Here is a 27,211-nt window from a genome sequence, read left to right as displayed (position 1 = left end):
CACTTAGTTTCAGCTGATTAGTGTTGTAGTCTGACTACACTTGATAGTGATGATAAACATGGTCCGCAACTTCCTCTGAAGGCGCACTGATCTGATCTGTCCCTCTGTATCAGACCTGGATATGCAGCACTAACGCAGGGCTCAGGTGTGTTTACCAGGTGATGTAAACTGCAGCCAGGTGTGTATCAGGGTTTAATGATAACTGAACAGCAGGGGCCCTAAAGCCATAGCCTCTGTTCAAAGTGACATCTATTACAATACTTTGAAGAATTGAGGGGTAAACAGTATTGGGTCAGGTGGTACCTTCTGTGCTGTCAAGTTAATGTGGATGTGCAGCTAGAACCAGGACGATGACAGTCTTCAGTTTGGTGAGGAAACTCTGGACGCACAGGTGCAGTGCTCTGGTTAAAGCCTGTCATCTGCTGTGGTTTTGTCCTGTTCTGTTGAAGATAAAGGATAATTATCCTTCATTAATCTCCAGCGCACCATATTTAACCATGTGTGGCAGTGTTTGTCTAATATTTAAATATGGACACGTGAAACCGTGTCCATATTTAAAATATGTTTACAGGCTGACCTCTCACTGGTGGTCCACATACCTGACCTGAAGTACAGTTACACTGGAGACACCACACGCCTTTCTTTATATAGGATACTACACGTGATGTAATGATGGTGACCATGGTTTTACACCTGTAAACCTGCTCTGTACGTCTGCTGACTGAGGTCATTCATTCGACACAGTACAACACCTGTTCATCACCAGAAGAGCTCTGACCTCTTCATGTCACTGGGGTCAACTTCACTGGTGATCAGAAAGAGCTGATCAATCTATCTAATGATCAATGATCAAAGAACAAGTCTCTAGGAAAGCTGTCTTCCACCTGACCATTATTGTGAAAATCAGAAATTTCCCTTCTCTAAAGAATGCTGAAAAACTAGTTCATGCATCTTTCCTGTAGACTGGACAACTGTAATTCTTTATTATCAGGATGTCCCTGTAACTCAGTGAAAAGCCTCCAGCTGATCCAAAATGCTGCAGCATCAGTCCTGACAGGAACCAGGAGAGGAGATCACATCTCTCCTGTGCTAACTTCATCAGCACCTATAAAATCCAGAATAGAATTTAAAATATTCCTCCTCACCTACAAAGACATTAATGGTCAGACACCATTGTGTCTTATAGAGCTTATAGTTCCTTATTATTCTGACAGGACACTACTCTCTAAATGCAGGTCTACTGTGCTTCTAGAGTTGTTTTAAGAGTAGAATGGGGGGCAGAGCCTGCAGCTATCAGGCTACTCTCCTGTGGAACCAGCTCCCAGTCTGGGTCCAGTCTGCGTCAAGGATCAGACCTCCACTCTACATTTAAGATCAGGCTTCAAACTGTCCTCTGTTTATCTGGACCAGGTGAATCCTGAACCATCCCGTAGAGATGCCGCTATAGACCTAGCCTGCTGGGAAACTCCCATGATGCACTGAGCTCTTTATCCTCTCCCCACCCCCATCCTAAGTCTGGTTCTGTTGGAGGTTTCTTCCAGTTAAAGGGAGTTTTTCCTCCCCCCTGTCACCAGGTGCTGCTCTTTGTGTGACCTGTTGGTTTCTCTCTATAGTAAAGGTCCGACCAGTGAAAGATTATGATCTGGTGCTGTACAGATTAAATTGAATTGAACCAGCCTATCCAGTCCAGTCATGTGGATCAGGTGGTGAGTGTGCAGCGATACAAAAGATATAGGCAGAGATAACTGATGGGGTCAGGTTAGGGTCAGGTTTAGGTTCAAGTTAGGCTCAGGTGGAGGTTAGGCTCAGATTCAAGTCATGTACAGATGGAGGTCAGGTACAGGTGGAGGTCAGGTGAAATACACGGCGACACAGAAGCAGACTTTCACCTCACCCCGAGCCTCCAGATCTCAGACCAAGCCTCTCCACAGAGGAAGCGGTCTGACTGACAGTCCGCTCAACCAATGGCTGATCACGACGGTCACCCCCGCGGACCAATCACCGCTGCGGCTAAGACCCACCTCGCGGAGGACGGTGAGCAGGGCACATTTCAGCACCGGGGAGCTGTCCGTCGTGCACAAGCCAGCCGACACCTAACGGTAAGAAAATCCCGGATACACATCGTGTGTGTGTGTGTGTATGTATGTGTGTGTGTGTGTGTGTGAGAGAGAGAGAGAGAGAGAGAGAGACATGAAGCAGACAGCTGACTGCAGCTCCGTGTTACCTCCGTGCTGCTCCGCCGGAGAACATCTGCGACAGTGTGTCAGTCTCAGAGCGTCTGACCCGCATCAGACCTGTTGATGGGTCTGCACGGTCCTGAAAGAGACCGGGACACTGACGGAGGAGACCGGGTCTGGTTCCCCGCCACTGCTGGAGGCAGCTCAGGCTGAAAAACAGCTCGTCAACCCCGGTCGCTGATAAACAGGTTAGCTTATTGATCTAACGTGGGTCAGATGATCGGTTAGTTATTGTTATTATGTGGCAGTAACACCGACGCTGTGTGTACCATTGGTCTGGTACACACAGACACGACACCAACACGTCTGTGTTAAACCGGCTCCGTCATGAGACCAGTTGAGACCAGGTAACATAGACATGTCACACAACTTTAACCTTTAGCATAATTACACCTGAGATAGACCGAACCTGTGGACTCACCTGAGGAGGAGACCTGTGTCAGGCTGATAACGACACACACATGTTGACATGTCCAAAAGGCTCAGCTGTAACTCACAGCAGTGATGGAGGCCATAGATGAGGCAGGTCCATCACTGATCAGGTATCAGGAAGAAAATACCTGAGCTCCAACCCTCACTCCAACCAGGTAAACATCAAAGTGCTAACTCTGTGTGTGTGTGTGTGTGTGTGTGTATACCTCACAGGTTATTGACACATAGCATGAGTGGATTCATTATGAGGCACTTGAACTGATACAGAGGCTGAAGCTGAGCTGAAGACACTGTTATAGTTTCCTTTCATGTTGAGGACCAAGAAGGACCAATGTGTTCAAGTAATAGTTGTGGTAATGTGACGTGGGGTTGTGTGAGGTCGTCATGTACAGTCAGTATGTTACCTGCAGCAGATTCAGATCAGTTTAGAGAAGCGGAAGGAGCCGAGTGATGAGCTGCTGTGTTCAGGGTCAGCAGGAAAAGCGTGTTTTAGAAACTTTAAAAAAGACGCCCATTTAAACAATCCAATATCTGTTTAAATGTTCTTCTTCATGAGAATATTTTCAGGGCTTTAACTTCTGTCACAACAAAGTGAAGTTTAGCCCTATCTGATTCACTAAGCTGACCTGCGGCTGTGGCGTAATACAGTGAAAAATGTAGCACTAAAGGAAAGTGCTTTTTGATGATGGTGTTGTCACTGTCATTAGATTATTGTCTCCTGGGGATCATGAATTCTCTGGCAGAGGACATAGACGTCAAAAGTTCATTTTGTTTACTTCAGCTCACTGACAAATACAGATAAAAGGTGAATATGGGTTGACACGTGGGTTGACCCCCCCCCCAGAGTCCTTCAGAAACATATGGAATATTCTGAGAAAAATATCCGCTTTCTGACTCTGTTCCCTGCTAAACTACGAGTTCACTATGAGGATGGTTTGCAGCTGTACCAGACAGCGGAGGAGGTGACTGTAGACATGAAAGATAGAGGGCTGCCCATCAATGTGATCACACCAAGAGAGAGCCTGACTAGCAGCTGTGCTGCCATGTCTGGGAGATGGTGGAAGGATTGAGACAGTAGGAGAGAGGAAAAGAGCAGGAGCAGAACACCAAGGAGAGACTGAGTCTTCTCACCTCCTCCAGAGGAGCTATAGGTACTGATTAACCTCAACAGTGTTGGAAATCTAAAATAGATGGTATATTTTTTTAAATGGATATAGATCCAATGTTTGTTTTTTTTAAATGGATATAGATCCATTTAAAAAAACATACTGCAAGATAGACTCTAGTATTTTATTTTTATCTCTTACATTTAGTCCTTTTCCCATCTAAATAAGATCACATACATGGGCAGAAACAAAGGGGAAGACTTTATCATGAAATGGATACGGATTCACGCTTGAGTCTTATCCATTATCCATTCTTATTCTTAGTTTTCACTTGGTTTGACTTTATTGTGGTTTGCTTATTCAGGGAGTAGATCAGTGAAGTACTATCTCACTAACTTTAAGAATATACCGACAGATAGTTACACATGGCAAGTGGCAAAGTAAAATTAATTTCCTCTAACATCAATGAGCTGTTAAACCCAATTAAAGTAGTAAAGTTTTATCCAACATGTAAATAGAACATGCCCATGTACATTATCTACAGGAAACTCACCTAAATGATAAAGAGCATGGGAAGTTAAAGAGAATGGGTCTCACTTCATATAAATCAGGATATAGGAGAGCAGCCATTCTTATTTCAAACAAAATACATTTTGAAAAAGTATTTGAAATGGGAGATAAGGAGGGCAGATATATTCTAGTGAGGGGGAATATAGATGGGAATTTAGTTACTCTTTTAAATATATACCCACCACCAGGAAGTAATATTGGCTTCTTCCAGAAGATCACTAATATCATGGTAACAGAATCAGAAGGTTTTCTACTATGTGGCGGAGATTTAAATGCACTCTTACAACCAAAATTAGACTCTTCCAGTAGAAAAACTCATGACTCAAAGTCCCCATATAAGAAAGTTAATTCACTGTTTGAAGATGTTGGTTTAATTGACATATGGAGGGACCCTCTCCCTAACAGAAGAGATTATACTCACTACTCTGCTCTTCTTTCTTTATACACAACAATAGATTTCTTTATAACATTTGGAAAAGGTAAAGATAAAATAAATACTTAGATATAGACCAACTAGATAGAGACAATATATATACAGTAAGTGACCATGCACCTATGTATTTATCTGTTGACTTTAACTTGCAACCAAAGAGTAATACATGGAAACTAAATTCAAGTCTTATAAAAGATCCACATTTTACAGAACAGATTAAAAAGAAATTAACAAAACAACAAAACAAGATGGAGGAATTAGAAAAAAAAAAATTAAGCATGGCACAGGACACATTAGGAATTAGGAATTAAATTTATAGTTCAGCTATGCGAGAAAGTAAAAATAATCTAATGTTCCTTAGAGACAGAGACATTATTATACTATAAGGATTAAAATAAATGGACACCTGTCAAATAGTTTTGCCTTGGAATGAGGCTCAAGACAGGGTTGTGCATGGGCTCCACTACTCTTTGCATTATCTTTCGAAACATTAGCTCAATACATCAGACAAAATGAAGATATCAAAGGAATTATTTTTGAAGGGACAGAGCATAAATTGGCTTTTTACGCAGATGACATTTTGATCTATCTAGGACAACCATCATCATCTTTACCGTAAATTGATCATTGGAACAATATAGTCAATTATCAGGATACCAGATCAACATAAGGAAAACCCAATTACTTTATAATTATAGCCCAACAAGAGGAATTGAAAGCAGATACCCCTTGACATAGATAATTAACAAATACAAAAGATGCGACATGTCCTGAGGTCTGCTCAGGACTCAGACCACTCAGACATGCTGCATGCTGAGTCTCCAGTCACTTCCTCATAGAGACGTTGTTCAGTCAGTAGGTAAGCACCAGTCTCAGCCAGTCACAGCACAGATTAATTCAATCCTCTCTTCCTTTAATCACCTTATCCTCTCTAACCTGTCGATCTACTGTATATTCAAGTTGTGAGTGTTACCATGGATATAGTAAAACTGTCTACCGATAAAATCTGATACAGAGACCTTGTAATAAACACTGGTCAGAGAGGTGTTACTGTACTTCTGTTGTTCAGGCAGTGCGGTTGGTGTTGCATTAGAAGCCAAACAATGCTACACATGTCTAGAATGGAGATGAACCAAACACTACAGACTCTTAGAACACCATAACGCAGATTTATTCTAGATCTGAACATTATTTCCTGAGAAACTCATGAAAATGTTGCAAAATGTCTCACAATGTTGAGGAAACTGATTAAAATTTCCTGGATCTTCCCCTGTAACTGGATCTGCCCGAGTATTTAATGGGTTCTTTCCTGGTCCACAGCCCATCCCTTCACCAGGTTTGGTCCAGCCCAGTTCAGTTCTTTGTGCTGATCCAAACAAACAAACTCAGGTGAAAACATAACCTCCCTGGCAGAGGGAACAATGCAAACACCTGTCAGTTAATCTTTAGACACTATTTGAGATAAGTGTTTGCTTTAATGTGTCCAGAGACACTGGGAATCTGGGGAAGATCAGTTATTAGAGAGGCCAATTGTAAAAATCTAAATTTGGCTGTTACTGTCATTAATTTACTCATGACTATCTGAGATCAATGTTTGTCTGTCTGTTGTCATGGCTCAGGTTCAGGAGGACTCAGTATCACGACTCAGAGACACTGGTAAAAGTTCAAAACACTTCAGCTTAATTAAGGCTCAGCAGGCAGAAGCAGGGAAGCAGCAGGCAAAGTCATGGCATTGGTGGTGGTTGGTTACAGAGAGAAAAAAATCCCAAATCAGGCAAGAACGACTGGAAAGCTTCAGTGTGGACAATAGACAAGCTGCTAATGAAAGAGAGGAAATGGACCAGAATAAATACTGAGAGGTAATTGGAGGACTGGCAACAGGTGAGTAGATGGGCTGGCAAGAGTTAGGTGGCTGTAAGGTGTGAAAGATGGGGTTCCTGCAGGGCAGGAGGGCATGGCAGGAAATGAAAAAAGTGTTATATGTTGTACTTGAATGTTATACTTCACACATTTGTGAGTACATTAATGTCTGCTAGGGTCCACGAGACGTAGGCTGAGTGATTGGAGGGTGTATTCGAGGCTCTGGTAGACTGGGTACCAACATGGATGCTGAGTTTGAAGAGAGGCTGTGTACCACTACCCTAACTTCACTTCAGTCTTCTTGCATAGATGTTGCCATTATGATTTGGTTCCCAGTGCACATGTACAGAATACGTAAATGATGATCTACTGAGCATGTGTGGAACACGTCCTCCAAGTAGAGTATAAAGGAAAACAACTACAGCCGTCTTTGTATAACTGAGGCCTTAGTGATGTGGAAAAGGTAGGCAGGGAATGAATGATTGAATGAATGAATGGATGAATGGATGAATTGTGACAGTCTAACAAGTCATCAAATCTCAAACTGAATGTGATGAAACAGAGCTGAAAGGTCTTTGTGTTTGTGTGTCTCCAGGTGAGGATGGCAAAGGTGAAGCAGGTGGGCCTGTTGGCAGCAGGCTGTCAGCCCTGGAACAAGGACGTGTGTGCTGCTAGTGGAGACCGCTTTGCCTACTGTGCTACTTTGGCTATATACATCTACCAGGTGAATTACCTTTGCGAGCATTTGTGTTCAGGTAGTGGTGAACCTCTGTTATTGTGTTAGTTGTTGGTTTGTTATCTCTTTATTTATTTTTCTGTTGAATCTGCTCTGATGACCGGAAACAGTAGAAACATAACTGGACATGACGTGCATGTGCTTCACCAGCAATATGAGCCCAATTGGCCACATGGTGGTGCTATTTGTAAGGCGCAAAAATGCAGTTTTGTAAAGGCCACGCCCCTCACACTATGAGTCTGATTGACTTAAAATACTGACACAAAAAAGCTGTATTCTTTACAAAAAGCCTCTTGCACCATAAAAGTCTGCCATGGTGGATTTAAGCTGACGGTCTGATTTCTGTCAATTACTCTGTAGATCTTCAGTTAACCAAACTTAAAAAGACATATATAAAAATGTGTAAATCTTGTTGATGTCTTCTTAAGTTTTCAAGATATTGACCAATGAATTTCTCAGGGGGCGGGCTTAGCAGGAATTTGGCCATAACTCATTAATGATTTGTCCAATCATCATAAATCTTGATAGACAGATTCAGTCTGTGTTTTGTAATAGGCCTGCCAAAGCATTTTGAGTCTGACCCATAGGGGGCACCACAAATACCAAGAACATGTTCCTCTAAACCTGGTAGACGGAATCTTACCAAATTAGGTAAAAATGATTTAGCAGTATGTATTAACCAAAATCTGAAGTGACATATTGATTGGTGCAAGTGGGTGTGGCCCAGGCCAGGATTTAGGGGCTAGGCCATTTAGCCTTTCAGGTCACAAAAAGTTTTAGCATACAGGGCAGCCCAGTAGTCGAGTGGTTAGAGCACATACCACGTTATCATGTGTCGATTAACCAGTATCTATAAATATGTAAATATATTTCATTTCAAAGAAACTTTTGCTAGATTAATGCAAGAACAGTCTGCAAGTGACAAAATTACAAAAAATATTTTTTATAGTAAAGTCATTAAAGTTCAAATATTCTATCTATAGTTTCTGTAGTTTTCATGGTGTGACAATGTCCTGTAAACAAAGACTGGAGCTTGTCAAACTGTCCTTGATTAAGTACCTACTGTTTTGAGATCAGTTATGAAATTGCAATATATGCATACACAGACATGTGTGGAAACTAAAGTTGTTCATTAAGAGGTAGCAGTAGCAAGAAAATAAGCAAATTACTCTGATTTATCATGATCCGCTGTAAGTTTGAAAAGTTTGAGACAGACTATTGTCACAGGAGGAGAGCAGTATGTTGGTTGTGTGCGTAGAGAGAGAGAGAGACGGGGACAGAGAGAGACAGCGGTGATGCAGTGTCCGAAGTGGAGACCAAGGACTGCTACAGTGACGCTTTTAAAGCAACCTCGATATTAGCATAGGCACAAAGGCCCCAGTGGCCGTAGGGCGTGGAATTTTTTTCCGGGGCATCACGGCCAAAGGGAGGGGCAACAACTGCCATGAAATTCCTACCCTTGCGTGGCCTATCATATATTTGCTCATAACTCAGGATGCCTTTGAACAGTCCTGACTAGACTCCTTGGAGACATCATGACTTGTCTCCTGAACACACAGAGTTTCATTCAAGTTTTTGTCCTCTGTATCACAGAGAGGACAAATGATGAACTATGAGTTTACATTAATTGAAATGCTGTGATGAAGACACAAGAGTGTGGTTGGTCTCACTCGTTCTTTGAACTGAATTAAACTAACTGCAGTGTCTTCTCTGATACACTGGTGACTGAAGACTACATGACTCTCTCCAGTGCAGCTGGAGGGGGTCAGGCTGGCTTTATGTACCTGTTGGACTGTATTTCTCCACAGATCTGGAGCATCTCACGTAAATGCAGTCCATTTTGACTCTTTAGTTAACTCACTAACTTCTTGGCACACTGTGATCTTGATGGTGGACAGTGTCCCATGTAAACTGTCTTCAGTCATTTGTTTACTACCACAGAGAGGACACCGTCAGCGCTGTCTGTTGTTAATTCTCTGTCACTGTCTTGTAGCTGGACCAACAGTACAATGAATTCAAGCTGCGATCCATCATGTCTGAACACAAGAAGACCATAACAGCCATCAGCTGGTGTCCTGACAACCCTGATCTGTTTGCATCAGCCTCTGCTGATAACCTGCTCATTGTGTGGAACGTAGCAGAACAAAAGGCTGTAGCGAGACTGGACAACACTAAAGGTAGATGGCTGATCCACACTAGGTCTTATAGACACAGTGGAATTTCCTCACATCTCTAAGATCTCACAGCATCTGCTCTGCTTTCCCAGGTGTCCCTGCATCTGTAAGTTGGTGCTGGAACTCAGCTGATGGGGTGGCGTTTGTCTCCCAGCGTGGTCCGCTGTATATCTGGGTCTATGGAGGTCCTGACCCTGGGCTCACGGTGCACAAAGAAGCCCACTCCTTCCTATCTGATATCTGTCTCTTCAGATGGCACCCCACCAAGAAGGGAAAGCTGGTGTTTGGACACACTGATGGAAGTTTGTCTGTTTTTCAGCCAGGTACAGATGAACACTCACATGTGCATCTATTAACCTACAGTACATTCATCACCTGGTGGAGTCTCACACTCTGAGCCAGTCGCACCGTGTACACAGGAAAGGATTCAGACCCTTCACTTTAGGTTAGGGTTATGCTAAAGATTTAATTTGAAGTCCATCAGTCCACCCTCACACCATCAGTCTAGACTCAGTTCATCAGTTTACACTCAGTACCATGAAGTCCAGTGGACTCTCTCTAGACCTCTCAGATCAAACTGTGGTGAGATATAGATCAAGACTAAAGCTGGTATCCTGACAAACTCAGGGACCAGGTAAGAAAGACTTACCAGACATGAGTCTGACTGACAGAGAGCAGGATCAGGACTCTCTGGACATGCTTAAAACCAGGTCAGGAAGACAGGACAGGAAGAATGAGATGACCATATCCAGGTTCAGAGGACTGGAACTGCTGCTGGAGGGGGTCCCACAAAGAACTGGTTTAATGTCTGAGGACTTTTATTAATAAGAAATTTAAGTTTTTTTAATTTGACAAATTTACAAAAATGTTATTGATTAGGGAGTGAAGACTGGTGGGAAAATGACAATTTTATCCTTTCAGATTTAAAGCTACAGCCCAACAGAGTGAAGGGGTCTGGATACTTCCTGAAACCACTGAACCTGTCTAACTCCTCCTCATGTTCCCTCAGCAGAGTCCTGTACCTGTAAATACACCTTCATGAACCTGTGTTTTGTCTCTTCAGGGAGTAAAAGCCAGAAGCATGTGCTGCGCCCAGAGTCTCTGGAGGGGACAGACGAAGAGGATCCAGTCAGTGCTTTGGAGTGGGACCTTCTGTCAACTGACTATTTACTAGGTTAGACACAATACTGGTCACATCACCAGCACTTAGTTAGCTGAGGAGATGTGAATTTAAAAAAGAAAACATACACTTGGGCAGCTGTGACTCAGGAGGTCGAGTGGGTCGTCCACTAATCAGAAGGTTGGTGGCTTGATCCCCAGCTCCTCTAGTCTTCGTGTCGAAATGTCTTTGGGCAAGATACTGAACCCCAAATTGCCCTTGAGGGCTGTTCCATCAGTGTATGAGTGTGTGTGAATGGGTGAATGTGGCTTCCATTGTAAAGTGCTTTGAGTGGTGGATAAGACTAGAAAAGATATTGATATACAGATGTCTTCTCTCTCTCCCAGTGTCTAACCTCCATAATGGCATCAGACTGGTGGACAGTGAGGCCTTGACTTGTATCACGTCCTTTTGCTTCCCCTCAGCTGCTGCATCAGTTCAGTGTCTGGCCTGGGTCCCCTCTGCACCAGGCATGTTTATTACTGGAGGTAAACATATGTGTGTGGGGTGTGTGTGTGATCTGAGTCCCCTCTGTGTGCAGTGCATATGATCTTGGTCCCCTCTGACTGGAATGTGTGTGATCTGGCTCCCTTCTGTGGGTCAGATTTACCTTTCAGTCAGGCATTAGGTGTCACATGCTGTAGATATAATCTTGTTAATGAGGCTTCTCACACCAAAGTATTATATGACTCAGATAGTCATTGTGGTTCATATTAACACCATCACACATCATGAGAGGACAGTTTACTGGTCGAGATAAAGCCTTCAACACATCTTCTTTCTGACAGAGACCTGAAGTGTTTCAGCTGGTTGTATTTGTCTTTGTCAGACTCCCAGGTCGGGGTGTTGAGGGTGTGGAATGTGTCCCGGTCCACTCCTCTGGACAGCTTCAAACTGAAGAAGACTGGATTTCATGCTTTGCATGTCCTCAACTCTCCACTCACCAAGAAAGGTAAGTGACAGCTGTTACAAACTGCTGTGTTTGTGTGTCTGTCTGTTTGTGTAACAAGTGTGAGTCTAAAAATCCATATCAGACCATAGGTCTGTACTATGATGCAGGACTGTAGGTCAGCAAGGTAACTGAAGGTTTTCAGTCCTACGACAGTGGTTCACTTGGGTACTTTGGTGATTTCACAGTTACCATGGTGATTTATGGTAACTGATGCTGAACTCCTAACCTGCTCCGGGTCAGATCAAAACCTGTCAACAGCCAAACTATTGACAAATCAGATACCTGGAAAAAAGTCATCATCTCTGCAGGATCTTGACAGGGAGAAAAGAGTTTAGGATAAAGTGATTATAATAAAGATCAGTAGATATTTGTATTGATCAGTGGATTTGTATTGATCAGTGGATGTTTTGCTGTTTGAGTGTCCACTATTGTTTTAGAAAGAGATATCCAGGTTCTGTTGAACCTGCTTCGTAGTCCAGACCTCTGTGCTTGTGAGGGACAGCTGCATGTGGCAGTGATAAAGCAGCCAATCAGATGCTGAGCAGCAGCTCTTCTCCTCAGCTCTCTGTTTACAGGTGTCAGGATGTTCCTCCACTCTTTCCACAGCTCCCAGTTCCTGTTCTCCCAGCAAGAGTCAGCACACCAGTTCCACCAGTGAGGCAGTGCCTCCGCCAACCCTGTCCCAGAACCGCTCCTTCTCTCTGCCCCCCGGCCACGCTGTGTGCTGCTTCATGGATGGAGGGGTGGGACTCTATGACATGGGGGCCAAAAAGTGGGACTTCCTGCGGGACTTGGTATTTTATCCTTTGTAAATTCCACAGTGAACACACACTAACACACTCATACAGGGACCAGACTAATACAGACCATGATGATCTGGTTTGGTTCCAGGGTCACGTTGAGACCATCTTTGACTGTAAGTTTAAACCAGACGACCCCAACCTGCTGGCCACAGCGAGTTTTGATGGAACCATCAAAATCTGGGACACAAACACACTCACAGCTGTTTACACCTCACCTGGCAACGAGGGTGTGGTCTACTCCCTGTCCTGGGCCCCAGGTACGGTAACCCACACACAACCCAGACACAACCCAAACACAGCCCAAACACAACTGAACACACAGGACAGGTAAACACACAAACTGCTCAGTTAAATGGTACCAAAGACCAACAGCCCCATCAACACAAAGTGTATCATCTGTGAAGGTTGTTTATCTCCGTGTCTTTGTGTGTCTTTGTGTGTTTTGAAGGAGACCTGAACTGCATTGCGGGGGCAACATCTCGTAATGGAGCGTTCATCTGGGACGTCAGGAAGGGAAAGATCATCACTCGCTTCAATGAGGTTACTGAAGGGTTTAGACTGAATGTGTGGATCAGTCATGTGTGAGAACCACCTGTGTGTCCCCCGCCTGTGTCCCTCACCTGTGTGTCACTCACCTGTGTGCCCCCTACCTGTGTGTCACTCACCTGTGTCCCTCACCTGTGTGTCCCTCAACTGTTTGAAGAGCAGCTGGATGGAGTGATGACACCTCCTCTCTGTCCCCCCTCAGCATGGTAAGAACGGGATCTTCTGTATTTCATGGAGCCATAAAGACTCGAAGAGGATCGCCACCTGTAGTGGAGACGGGTTCTGGTGAGAGGGGAGGAGTGTGTTCTTTTATCAAAGCCTTAAATTTGTCCCTCACTGCCAGTCTTACCTGTTTCCTGTTGTTTTACTAACAGTATCATTCGGACCATTGATGGTAAAATCCTCCACAAGTACAAACATCCTGCTGCTGTGTTTGGTTGTGACTGGAGCCAGAACAACAAGTAAGACTTCACCTGATTGCCTGATCACCTGGCCACCGTCACCTGACGCTGCAGCTGCTGCATGTCAGCAACACAACCACTGTTTTAATCAATCATTTGTATACAGATTAAAGAACAATAATTAAAGCAGGATCATAAATAGACAGAGACTGATTCAGGTGAAGCTCAGACTCAGGTGAACGTACAGAGACAAATCAGACCATGTCTCTGGTGTCCATGTCCTCCTGTCTCCTCTCTGCAGGGACATGATCGCGACAGGTTGTGAAGATAAAAATGTGCGGGTCTACTACCTGGCCACCAGCTCGGACCAGCCTCTGAAGGTCTTCACAGGACACCTTGCCAAAGTGTTCCACGTCCGCTGGTCTCCACTCAGAGAGGGGATCCTGTGTTCTGGATCAGATGACGGGTAAGGACATCACAGACACCTCAGTGTCCTACACATATTTTACAATGTTCACACAAACACAGACACACACACAGTTCAGAGTTGACACAAACACAGGTGATCTGGACTCAGGTTAACCAGACTCAAGTGAACCAGACTGACCCCAACTCAGGTGATCCAGATTCAGGTGATCTAGACTGATCCAGCTTCATGTGATCCAGATTCAGGTGAACCAGACTGATCCCAGCTCAGGTGATCCAGATTCAGTTCATCCAGACTCAGGTGGACCAGACTGATCAAAATTAGATGAACTAGACTTAGGTGAACCAGACTAATCCAGACTCAGGTGAACCAGACTGACCCAGACTCAGATGAACTAGGCTCAGGTGAACCAGACTGATCCAGACTCAGATGAACCAGACTCAGGTGAACCCGACTGATCCAGACTCAGGTGATCCAAACTCAGGTGATCCAGACTCAGTTGAACCAGACTCAGGTGATCCAGACTGATCAAAACTCAGATGAACCAGACTTAGATGAACCAGACTCAGGTGAACCAGACTGATCCAGACTCAGGTGATCCAGACTCAGTTGAACCAGACTCAGGTGATCCAGACTGATCAAAACTCAGATGAACCAGACTTAGATGAACCAGACTCAGGTGAACCCGACTGATCCAGACTCAGGTGATCCAAACTCAGGTGATCCAGACTCAGTTGAACCAGACTCAGGTGATCCAGACTGATCAAAACTCAGATGAACCAGACTTAGATGAACCAGACTCAGGTGAACCAGACTGATCCAGACTCAGGTGATCCAGACTCAGTAGAACCAGACTGATCCCGACTCAGGTGATCCAGACTCAGGTGATCCAGACTCAGGTGGCAAAAATACATGGAGAAACTGGGGGACATGAGGAGGAAGAGAAACTACATAGGAATGAAGACAGACAGAGGAGGAGACAATGACAAAGGCAGGAAAAAAAACCATACAAAACAATCATAAACACAACAGGAAAGAGATTTCAAAATAAAACAGGAAGCACTACAAAAAGTCCAGGAGGAGCAGAATGAATCAGTTTCATTGCAGCAACAAAAGAAACAGAAACATGAGTTGAAGAGCTTGAGTGAGACTTCACTGTGTCTATCTAACTAATTACCAAATCGTCTAACTATAAATTACTAATAACTGAAATCACATGATCAGAGCTTGTTAATTGACTGACAGACTGTCTAAACAACAATCTGCCAGTCTGACTTTGTTATTTAACCTGAAATAACAAAGTCATTTTGGTTTGTTTCCATCAGTAACGTCTGCCCTGATCTGTTGATCATTCATGAACTCACCCTGTGTGTGTCTGTGCAGCACTGTTCGTATTTGGGACTACACACAGGACGCCTGCATCAATGTGCTGAGTGGTCACACAGCTCCAGTCAGAGGTCTGATGTGGAACACTGAGGTTCCTTACCTTCTCATCTCAGGTGAGCTCACAGTGTGTCCACTCACCTTCCATCAGTATGTTGTGATCAGTGTGTTGTTAGTGTCTACACGTGTGTATTGTTGTCAGTTGTGTGTGTGACCTCAGTCTGTGAGGTAGAAAGCTACAGAGCAGAGAAAACAGAGGAGGTGTGGTGGAGGACCAGGTAGACATGTTCAGCTGTGAAACATCTGGACAGAGTCATCATGTGTAGGTAGAGAGATTTTAAAATGACAGCATCATGATGATCGAGTGTTTCTGAATGACACCTTTTATTATTAACAGCTGACATGGTTCTTCAGACAAGACCTGAAACTGCACATTAAACAGTGTTTTATACACAAACAGCCCCTGAACTGAACACAGGACGTAAATACATATACACAGTACACAATACAATACACAACACTGTGGTTTATAGTGAGGGGATGACACTGTCAGTTGTTGCACTGAAGTGGTGACATGTTGCGTGATGTTGTAGGTTCCTGGGATTATACAATCAGAGTGTGGGACACAAGAGACGGCACATGTCTGGACACAGCCTATGACCACGGAGCTGACGTGTATGGTGAGACAGTCACAGGACAACCTGCTGCAGGGACATGATGGTCTCGATTCACATCACATACAACACACTGTAAACTCAGTTAACAGCACACAGAACACGTGGTGTGTTTTTGTAATAATAAATATTGTTAATAATAAGTCACACATGGACAGTAACAAAGTAAATTTCCGCTGCAATTTTTATCCATGAATTTCTTAAATTAGTCATTGATTATGTTCTGACCACCTTCTAATGGAGTAGAAAAAAAATGGTGCAAGGACAAACTAACTTGAGAATTTCTGGTATATAGTATTTATACTGTGTATCTATGGTATATATACTGTGTATCTATAGTATAAATACTGTATGTACTGTATCTCTGTAGTATACTTAGGTACTATTAGGTACTACTTTACCCAGAGTGCTGTTATACTCTGATCCTCTGTGTGTCATAGAGCCTTGAACCTGAGCCATGCTTCTCTATCTTGTGTGTGTGTGTGTGTGTGTCTGCAGGTCTGACCTGTCACCACAGCCGTCCGTTCACCATGGCCAGCTGTAGCAGAGACAGCACGGTGAGGCTGTGGTCTCTCACACCGCTCATCTCCCCCCTGCTGCTGAACATCCTCACCGAGCAGCCGTGGGAAAAGATCATAGGAAACACAGGTGAGAGCAGCTGTTGGCGTCTTCTGCTCTCTGTGGTTTGTACTTAGTGCTCATCCATCTGGTGGCTTTGTGTCTCTGCAGACACTGCTATGGTTCCTGGCTCTCCTCCACTGCTCTGTGGTAAAGTGTCTCGAGACATCAAACAGGAGCTGGACAAGCTGAGCACAGACATCAGGGCCAAGAAGCTGCGCTGGTTCTCTGAGTGCTTCTCGGTAACTACACTCTGAATGCTGATTGGTTGGTGGTGATGTTGTGTCATACCATGGCCCAACATGGTACCATCATATGCCTGGTCACAGCTGAGGACTGTGTTATTAGCAGTTTATCTAACATGCAGTGGTCCTCTGTCCACTGCAGGGACATTCAACATAGTCACTGCTCAGCTGATGTGTCCTATTCAGTGTCACATTATTCATGATTATAAATCTAGAAATAAGTTAGGGAAGTATAAAACTCAACTGTTTGTAAACGATTTGTTACGTTTCTGTGTTTTATTTATACTTAAAGTTAATTAAAGGGTCAGACGACTGAAGGAGCCTCATAGGTTTATTCTCTCTAACGTCCACAGCTCTCTGCTCCACACCTTCATTATGCGTACTTACAAACTGAAAATCAAACACAGATTAGAAAGAAAAGACCTAATTGCAGCTTCTCATGTGAACAGTGCTCCAGCTTTTATTTGTGTTGAGGTTAATGTCAGTGAGAAGAGAGCTCTCTGCTGTTTCACTGAAACACAAGCACATTTTAAAGGTCCATATAGTATAAAGGTAGATGTCCATGTGTTTTTTATTATATAGCAGGTCTAGGTTCTATATTAATACTGTGAAAGTATCAAAGTGCTCAGTCCACAGAGAAATGCATACAGCCTGTATTCAGAAACTGAGCCTTAAAACGAGCCGTCAGGACTTGTTTAACTTTGTGATGTCACAACAAAGCAGTCACCACTCTCAGCCATGCCCCAAGCCCCGCCCACCAGGACCCACCATCCAACCTTGCAGGATTTGATTTCACTGAGTGTTTAAATTAAATCTGCTATATTTTGTTGGATCACTCAGAAGAGAGGCTCTGAGCCTCTCTTCTGATTGGCTGACTCAGGTCAGTGATTGGCTGACTGACCTGTTGTTACTAGAGCTCCAGAGAGAAACCTAAGAGAGGAAATGTAAAACTACATTGAGATGGTTTTTGGTTCTTAAAACCACAAATATATATCTTATCAATATTAACACTTCAAATAAAACACTGTGCAAAATTTAGACCTTATATAATATTCAATTAAACTTCACCAATCACAGAAAGTGTTTCATTCCTCTCTGCATGTGGAGCAATGCCTCCACAACAGCACAGGAAAAAAATGCAAGTACACATTTGTAGTACTAATATATGTACATATCAGACGGATGAATGGCCTTTAACAAGCTGCAACACCTTTCAGAATCAGTCCAACCCCTTTACTCAGATTTTGCAGACACACATTTTTGTAGACTGATCCACACACAGGTGAGCATTGTTTTCCTTGTGTGTTTGTGTGCATGCTGCATGGGTGTTTACGAACACGGTTGTGTGTCCTCTGTCCTGTGCCAGCCTCCAGGAGGCAGCAGTAACCTGTGGGACCTGGTGTCAGTCATTAACGGCCAAGATGACTCACTGCTTCCAGCCAGCTACAGCAAAGGAGTGATGCACATGAAGCACCTGCTCAAGTTTAAGACAGTAAGTCGCTCTCGCTCCCTGAGTCACTGTTAGAAACAGAAAAGTCTTCAAGCTCTACCTCAGATGAGAACAGCCAATCAAATGACTGGATGCGGACTCAGAGGTATGTGCTTCATTCAAGGAGAAGTAAACACATACAGCAGTTTCTGTCCCTAAATCTCCATAGCTGACACCACCACAAATGATGTTAATGTTAATTCTGTTTCTCCCTACATGTAACAAAATATACTTATATATATTAAATCTTAGCAGCTATTTACTCACCAGTCTGGAATAAACATTGTGAGTTCAGCATCAAACTAAAACAAACATCCATTACTCACCAACAGCACTCTCCAGATTTGGAGACAAACAGCAATGTTAAAACTACCATCACCTCCATCACAACCATCACCATTACCGTCTCCATTACAATCATCATCACCACCATCAATATCACCACAACCATCACCACCACCGTCACCACGATCACATCACCATTGCATCACCACCATCACCACCAATACCATCACAAGCACCATCATCACCATCACTACCATCATCAGATGCTTACAGCACTGTACAGACAGCGTCAGCATTAATTCCCTTCTTAATATTTTAATCTGTTATGTTCCACTAATGTCCACCAGAAGAAAATATTTAAGTTTTTGAGGTGACTGAGCACCACATAGATCTTATCTTTTTTTCCAGTCTGAAGCCCAGGAGCTGACTATAGTCAAGATGTCTAAGTTTGGAGGAGGCATTGGAGCCCCGAGTAAGGAGGAGAGGCTGAGAGAGGCAGCAGACATCCATCTGAGACTGGGACAGATTCAACGATACTGTGAATTAATGGTGGAGCTCGGACAGGTATAGAGGAAAAAGCATATGACTCAGGCAGTAGTGAGACACTGTTAGTTGAGTTGGCACTGATCCTATGTATGACCTTGACCATTTTAATATTCTACACCATGTTCTTTAATCATTGGCTGACTCCACTGTAGTCCCTCTGTTATCTCTGTATATATTTAAAATGCAAATAAAAAAAGCTCTGAACCAAGCAAAGTTTTCCATCAGTTCTAAAAATGCCGATGTTATATCAGTATCCTCATTCTGGCTCTGCCATCATGGAGCCAGTGAAACCAGCATCATGCTTAGCTTAACATAGTGGAAACCTACCTGGAGGTCTTACAGGCCTTCTGACAGAGAGGAGAGCTACAGCAGGGGCAGGCAGGCAGGTGCATGAAACAGCACTGCACATCCAGAAACCAGATGTAGAAGAGTTATGGAGAGTAACATCTGGGCCTTATACAAACTTGTAAGCTCTTAGGTTAAAGTATATTTAGAGACAATCACAGTAAAGGTTCTGTTCATATTATCAGAAAAAGACAGAAATAAAGAGAACCTGATATTGATGATGTGACTCAAATGAATGGAGGAAGTGTTTCTTGTGTCTCTTTCAGTGGGAGAAAGCATTAGCTGTGGCTCCAGGAGTTTCCATGAAGTACTGGAAGAAACTGATGCAGAGGTAAAACCATGCTTCACTTTGACTAAAGTAAAACAGAAATACAACAAATACTTCATGTCAGTGTGTCTCTGGTGGTACAGTACAGTTAAAATCAGAGCAGTAATCCTGCATTAATTCTGCACCAATTTAAACTTGTCGTTTTGGGTTTTTACCAATTTTTCATCAAACGTCCTCAGATTTTGTAAGAAGGATATGTTTTTAGAGTCACATTTCATTTAAAGCTGTTGTCTGTTTGCATCAACATGTTGCTCTTGAACCCTGTTCATTGTGAAAATCATTTAAAATCATATTTGATAATTAATCAGCAGTGAGATATCAGCTTGAAGAGCTCTCTGTGTCATTACTGTTACATCCTAACAGTCTGATTTTAAATTGGGTTAGTCTTATTTTTTACACATTTTCAATGCTGATATATCAGAACATGCTCATGTTGCAGGAGAGCTGATCAGCTGATGGCTGAGGATAATGATGACGCTATCCCATACTGCATTGCCACAGGAGACATCAAAAAGCTTGTAACCTTCTTCACTGGCAGAGGACAGCTGCTGGAGGCTGTAATGATAGCACAGGTATACAGAGTGAGGGGCTGATGGAGCCAGGAGGTGATGGAGGAGTGGATGGTGGAGTATGAGGAGACAAAGACAGACCAGAAGTAATGACAATAATGATCATATGTCCCATTTTCAGGGAGCATGTGAAGGCAACATCCGTGCACCTAAAAGCTCCCCAGTCAACCACACAACTAATGATGTGGACAGCATACAACAGTACCAGAGGTGAAGACACACACACACACACACACACACACACACACACACACACACACAAATGTTTCCATCCTCTCTGTCTCCGTGTTTATATCTGTGTGATTACTGAGTGTTTCCTTATGTGTGATCTGAATGAATAGCAGTTTTATAAAAAGAGAGGGTTGGTTGGCCAGGCCTTCTCACTCCAGTAAAGGTCCAACAGAAAACAAGAGAAGCTCAGCATTGCAACTGACACATCTCAGACTTATCAACTCTGTAACACGGGGCCCAGGATATCTATTTACCTGCTGCTCTTCTGTCCAGTCTTCTCCACAAGGTGTGTGAGGAGCTCGCTGAGTGGTACTTCCAGGACGGATGCTCTGTCCTGGCAGCATGTTGTCACTTGGCTGTGGACAACATCCAGGTATACACCTCAGTCTGTGCACGGCACCTTATATACACTTTGCTGTGCACAAGAATTATTCTAACGTGGCTGAAATATGTGTGTGTGTGTTTGTGTTGTAGTTAGCCATGTCTAGTCTGATCCGAGGGAACGAACTGGAGCTGGCTGCATGTATGGGCATCGTCCTGGGAGAAGTAGCCAATCAGAGCACAGTGTACTGCCTTGAACTCTTGGCCAGGAAGTATATGACCACACCTACGTGGTGCGTCTCCATTCGTGTGTGTGCAGTCAGTGTGAACTCTACTATAAGTGATCCAGACTCACATAAGTCCAGTTCATTTTTCATTAAGCTCTGACCTTTGTTTTTTCCTGCTCATTAATAATTTGATTCTGATATTATAGACTATCATGTGAACATGCTCATATCCAGCTGACTGACTGTGACCAGCTTACTGTGACCATCTGACTGACTGTGATCAGATCAGCTGACTGGCTGTGACCAGCTTACTGTGACCATCTGACTGACTTTGATCAGCTGACTGATCAGCTGACTGTGACCAGCTGACTGTGACTAGCTGACTGACTGTGACCACCTGACTGACTGTGATCAGATCAGCTGACTGACTAGCTGACTGACTGTGACCACCTGACTGACTGTGATCAGCTTACTGTGACCAGCTGACTGACTGTGATCAGCTGACTTACTGATCAGCTGACTGCTTCTGATCAGCTCACTCACTCTGACCAGCTGACTCCGACCAGCTGACTGACTGTGACCAGCTGACTGATCAGCTGACTGTGACCAGCTGACTGACTGTGACCAGCTGATTGACTGTGATCATATCAGCTGACTGACTCTGACCAGCTGATTGACAGTGCTCAGCTGACTGATCAGCTGACTGTGACTAGCTGACTTACTGACCAGCTAAGTGACTCTGACCAGCTGACTGTAACCAGCTGACTGTGGCAACACTGGGTTTACAGTCTGTGTTTGGCTTCACATCATGAGATTTTTCAAGTATGAAAGCCCTTAGAGCCCTGAGAAGGCCACTCTATGCAGACCTCTGACCTCTGACCTCTGTGGAGCAGGGCTCTAACTTTGACATGCTTAGTCTTAGTCCTTAAAAGGTGCAGCTGTTCACAACCAGCATTTCTCACTCCTGTGTTTACATTCAGGGAGGTGTCAGCTGACCTGCTGCACATGATTCCAGACAACTCCATCTTATTGGCTAAGCTGTGTGCGTTTTACCCGGGAAGTGCTGCTGAAATCAACCAATTACATGAAAGGGTGAGTGGGCAGTCTCTGATTAACTGTAAGTGATATTGACTGTCAGTGATATTAGAGTGATCAAATGTGTTGTGTGTCTTCCAGTGTGGACTCCCCTCCTCAGAGGAGTGTGGGGCCTTGGCACAGGCAGCCATGTCTGAAGGAGACCTGTTCTCTGCAGTTAAACTCCACCTGCTGAGCTGTGAGCCTGAGGCTGCTCTGACCATCGGGATAGAGAAGGTCAAAGGTAGCTGTGTGTCTGTGTGTGTCTGCGTGTGTGTCAGTGTGTGTGTCTGTGTGTGTCAGTGTGTGTGTGTCTTCATTGTTTCACCCAGTATTGGTCACCCAGCATTGTGACTTCTGACGAGAATATAGAATCAGGGCTGTAGATTACAGAGGTCTCTGTACATCCTTTATTTTGACACTAATTAATCTTTAATGCTCCTCCTCCCCAGAACAGCTGACTGGATCTGATTGGACGGTAGACAGCGTTCAGCCAATCCTGGACCTGATGAGTTACATCAGGACTGACCGCCTCATCATGGCCAAAATGACTGAGTAACCATTTATTACTGTAGCACCTGTCAGCAGCCGTCTGTGATGTCATCAGTGACATCACAAATAGATAGATAGTTAATATTTGTTTTAATTAATTTCCAGAATGTTTTTACCTCCCATACATTGTCAGACTTGATAATCTCTCTGGGTGTGTGTGTGTGTATTTGTGTGTAGAGCTCGCAGTGAGCTGTTGATCCTGTGTGGTTATATTGGAGGTCTGTTGGCCATTAGAAGACAGTACTCCAGCATCATACCTGCACTCTACGAATACACCAGGTAACACACAACTGTGTGTGTGGATGTGTTAATAAAGAAAGAGGCCTGATCACTCAGAACCATGTGGTCCATCCAGGATCTGTGCTCATCTCTATTAAACTCTGCAGGAACCAGTTTTCACTCAGATGATGAGATAATCTGATTGAAGCTGGGTGACTGATGCCTCTGACTGACTATTTTGTGTCTGACAGTTGTGTGTCTGACTGTTGTGTGTCCATTCTCAGTCAGCTGCTGAAACGCAGGGAGGTGTGTGTTCCTCTGAAGATCGAGCAGCTGTCTGTGGAGCTGGATGCCTGGAGGGCCTGCACACAGAGCAACTGCAAGTGGGTCACACAAACACACAAACACAAAGATAATGTTACAAAGGAGATGCTGATTTCCACAGGAACCTGAAAATCACAGCACCATCTTTTATTAATGGTATAGCTGTAGAGACAGTGAGCCAATAAAAGTACCTGGGCACCATTCTGGATGATAAAATGACTTTTGAGGCCAACACTGACTTCATCTGCAAAAGGCCCAATCAGAGACTGTTCTTTTCTTCTTCTCTTCAGAAAGCTGAGGGGGTTTCATGTTGACAGATTGCTCTTAAGAATGTTTTACTCATCCTTTATCAAGTGAATTTGAACTTTTTGAATAGGCTGGGAAATATTGTTAAACTTTGCCAAAAGATCATTGGCACTAACTTGAATTAACTCTGCCATGTTTATCAAGTCAGAGCCACTTAGAGGGCAAACCCCCATCCAACCCCGGGCATGCAGAGTTTCGACTCCTGCCATCAGGAAGAAGGTATATTTTCCCATGGAGGGCCAAATCAAACAGATATTTGAGATAATTTGTCCAATCAGCTGTTGGGTTTTTAAACAGGCTGTTGGCCTAGTTGTCACTGCAAGTAACAAATATTAATGGACTCTTGGTGTTTCATATCTTACTGTAATTTATTATGATGAATCTACTGTATGTTAGATGCTTTTATGTTTCTATTTATTGTATGATTTTATTTACGATGTGTACTAGTTTTGTTCACTACTGCTGCAAACCAAATTGCCCCTTGGGGACAATAAAGACTTTCTAAGTTCTAAGTTCTAAGTTTCATCTCATTAAAAACACCATGGAGCACAATAATGTAAAAATCATCAGTGAACATCGGTGGTTCAGACTGTGATGAGGTTTAAAGAGGAAGATGGTGACATCACTCCTCCTTGTCATCTACTCAGTGGAAACACTGAGGAGGTCTTCACCCGTTCCTCTGTAATCAGGCCTAGTCTCAGTCAGTAGGGTGAGTTACCGTGGCAACAGAGGAGAGGAGACACACAGAGAGCAGCTTAACCACATCTGAGTGATGAAGAGGATGGAGCCTCATGTTGAGGCACCTTGGAGCAGCTTTGTTAGCATCAGTGGAGCTAGAGATGCTAAGCTACCCTCAGACTGCACTGTGTTTGACCATGTGTCTGTGTGTGTGTTTCAGCAGCCCTCCATCAGAGCGTCAGAGAGAAGAGTTCAGCCGCCTCCAGAGGAGGATCCAGCCCACAGACCTTGGTAAACACGTTTAACTCCAGGTTCCTCAGCACAGCTCAGTGTCATACCATCCCAAGCCCCCCCTGTAATTCAAACCCTGAGTAATAACATTTGAAGTGTAATCACAAGTAACAAGTAAAGTGTGTGTGTGCGTGTGTGTCCTCCCTCTCAGCTGCGTTGATCTTGTGTGGAGCTGATTATGTGACAGGCTCCAACCTGCCGAGCCACTCAGATGTTCAGCTGTCCTGCTTCACTGGACACAGGATACAGGTGTGTGTCTCTGTGTTGTGTATATGTGATGGTGTGTGTTGCCATCGTGAGATGCTCTCATGTTTCTTCCTGTTCATGTGCAGGGTCCAGTGTTTGTGTTGGAGGATGGTAAATCAGCAATCTCCCTCAACGACGCACTGATGTGGGCTAAGGTCAACCCCTTCTCCCCACTGGGAACTGGAGTCCGCATCAACCCATTCTAACACACACACACACACACACACACACACACACAAAAGCTTTGTGGCCTCTGTGTTTTATAGTTTACTGAGCCAACACACATGGTGACATGAACAGACATACAGACTGAGGATGATTCCGCTATGTGAAAACAACATCATCATGCTTCATTGGAGGAGGGGGGGCTCTTCATCTGAGGAGGGGGACTCAGGGTAGAAACCTGAGCTGAGACTTTCTTCTGTTGTAAAAACTGGAATAAAAATACTGCAGATTTAGAAAAGACTTGTTGGCTTGTGTCACACTCACACTGACAACACACAATGCAGGTGGTGAAAACAGTGAGAACTGTTACAGTAAACAGCAGATACACACATGAGGAGACGTGTGTGTTTCTGCCCGCAGCAGCTGACCACAGATACACAAAAGATGAACAGCATCAGTTGATGTGATGCAGAAGAATAAACACAGCTGGAGATGATGTGCGTCATCACACTGACAGTCAGGTGTGTTCATTACTACAGGAGTGGAAATTATGACCAAGACATACAGACACACACACACACACACACTGATAAATTGTATACTGTGGAGAGGTACAAGGACAGTTCAGGTGTGTTGGCTCTGCCTACATCTGCAGTTCCGTTCTTAGGCCCTACACCCTCTGTGTGGAGCCACAGTGTGGATGGTCTCTTCACTAAGGGGAAGGGAAGGAGCATAAGGCTGAATGACTGAGTTCAAATCCAGAAGTCAGTCTGAAGGCAGCGTTAGAGACTGAATCTGATTCAGGGGTCATGAGTAGTGGAGGTCAATGAGCAGTTGAGTGATGAAGACCAGACAGGCTGCTGCATTCTGGACCATCTGTAAGTTTCACTGTGAGTGAAGGGAGGTCTGTCAGAAGAGGTGAGAGATAACCAGGACCTGGAACAAGAGCTGGGTGGAGGACTGAGTCAGGTAAGACCTGATTTTACTGATGTAGTACAGAACAAAGAGTCAGGACCTGAGACAGATACAACATGGTCAGAGAAGGCTCGCCGGTCACCAAATGTGACACCAGGTTTCTCACAATCTTGGTTGGGGTCAGAAATGAAGAGAAGATTTTGCTGTTGATATCATGATGAAGAGACTGATGATGACTAAGAGTTCAGTCTTAGAGATCTTCAGTTGAAGGTGGCGTTCCTTCATCCATGCAAATATGTTAAAGAGACAGACTGAGGTCCACACAGAGACAGCCAGGTCATCTGGAAGGAACAAGTATAGTTGGGTGTCACCAGCGTAGCAGTAATGCAAGAAGCCATGTGAGTGGATAATTGGACCCAAGGAGGTGGTGTATATAGCAAAGAGGAGGAGTCCCAGTACTGATCCTTGGCGCACTCCAGTTGGGAGGGGATGGGCTGATGACGTTTGTCCTTGCCATGACACAGTGAAGGAGTGCCCAGAAAGATAGGATTCAAACTAAGAAAGAGTTTTGCCCAAGATTCCCATGTTAGAGAGTACACAGAGTGGTTCACTACATCAAAGGCTGCTGAAAGGTCCAGCAAGATCAGAAATGAGGACTGACCTGCAGCTCTAGCTGCCCTTAGGGCTTCTGTCACAGACAACAAGGCTGTTTCAGTGGAGTGGCCACTCTTAAAGCCTGACTAGTTTGGATTGAGGAGATTGTTCCATGATAGGTTTTCAGGGATGAGATCAGAATAGAGCAGACTGGTAGTAAGTAAGTAAAGTAGTAGTAGTAAAGTGGTAGTAGGCGGTAGAGCTAAAGTCAGCACAGCGGAAAAGTGGGTAAGAGACAAGTTGCACAGGTTGTGATGGAACCACTAAGACGTTCACCGGAGCAGTCACCATAACACCATGGTACTGTAGCAGGAGTGTTTGTTTAGAGTGAAAATTGTTAAAAATTTCAGAAAGAAAACTGTAATTAAATCATATTGATCTAAAAGATAATCTAATACACATCATTTAAGATGTAGGTTATTAGGCAGTGACATGGCTTCATTACACTGATGACATAGTGAGCTTGTGAAAGGAAAATTATTAACGGAATAATGAAAAGACTCACTCCCATGATTCTTTGGCCACATTTCTTCTTTCATTTTCCATCTTTATCTGATTATAATCTGATTACAACCACAACCACAACTCATGTAAAGCGTCTTTAAGTATCATGAAAAGTGTTCTATAAATAAACTGTATAATCATCATTATTTTATTGTTATAATCTGAATCCTAATCTGAGTAGATCTG

General features: G+C 43.8%; 1 protein-coding gene across 4 annotated transcripts; it reads left to right on the top strand.

Annotated features, from left to right (window-relative positions):
• The first annotated feature begins 27 nt into the window (after positions 1-27).
• Positions 28-25,250, top strand: wdr17 (WD repeat domain 17). 4 transcript variants are annotated; one of them, XM_071505773.1, is made up of 32 exons: positions 28-2,099; positions 7,234-7,362; positions 9,368-9,551; positions 9,641-9,871; positions 10,612-10,722; positions 11,133-11,195; positions 11,537-11,659; positions 12,266-12,453; positions 12,551-12,719; positions 12,911-13,002; positions 13,211-13,293; positions 13,383-13,469; positions 13,711-13,875; positions 15,220-15,335; positions 15,813-15,899; positions 16,392-16,541; positions 16,623-16,753; positions 18,123-18,248; positions 18,939-19,094; positions 19,688-19,752; positions 20,189-20,321; positions 20,440-20,528; positions 20,823-20,922; positions 21,024-21,163; positions 22,078-22,189; positions 22,274-22,415; positions 22,624-22,726; positions 22,901-23,002; positions 23,227-23,325; positions 24,471-24,541; positions 24,693-24,790; positions 24,874-25,250. In XM_071505773.1, exons 1-32 carry the CDS (start codon positions 1,965-1,967, stop codon positions 24,991-24,993), a joined length of 3,900 nt encoding a protein of 1,299 aa, XP_071361874.1. In that variant the 5' UTR covers positions 28-1,964; the 3' UTR covers positions 24,994-25,250. The 4 variants fall into 4 exon arrangements, with proteins under 4 accessions (XP_071361874.1, XP_071361873.1, XP_071361872.1 ...); XM_071505772.1 differs by having other exon boundaries at positions 11,055-11,195; positions 24,474-24,541; XM_071505771.1 differs by having other exon boundaries at positions 538-2,099; positions 11,055-11,195.
• The last annotated feature ends 1,961 nt before the right edge of the window (positions 25,251-27,211 follow it).

Source organism: Trachinotus anak, unplaced genomic scaffold (assembly GCF_046630095.1).
Source record: "Trachinotus anak isolate AG129_WGS33_773 ecotype Australia unplaced genomic scaffold, CSIRO_AGI_Tana_v1 ptg000019l, whole genome shotgun sequence".
NCBI lineage: Eukaryota > Metazoa > Chordata > Actinopteri > Carangiformes > Carangidae > Trachinotus > Trachinotus anak.
The sequence above is the reverse complement of the archived record's forward strand: the minus strand, read 5'-3'. Positions and strand labels throughout refer to the sequence as shown.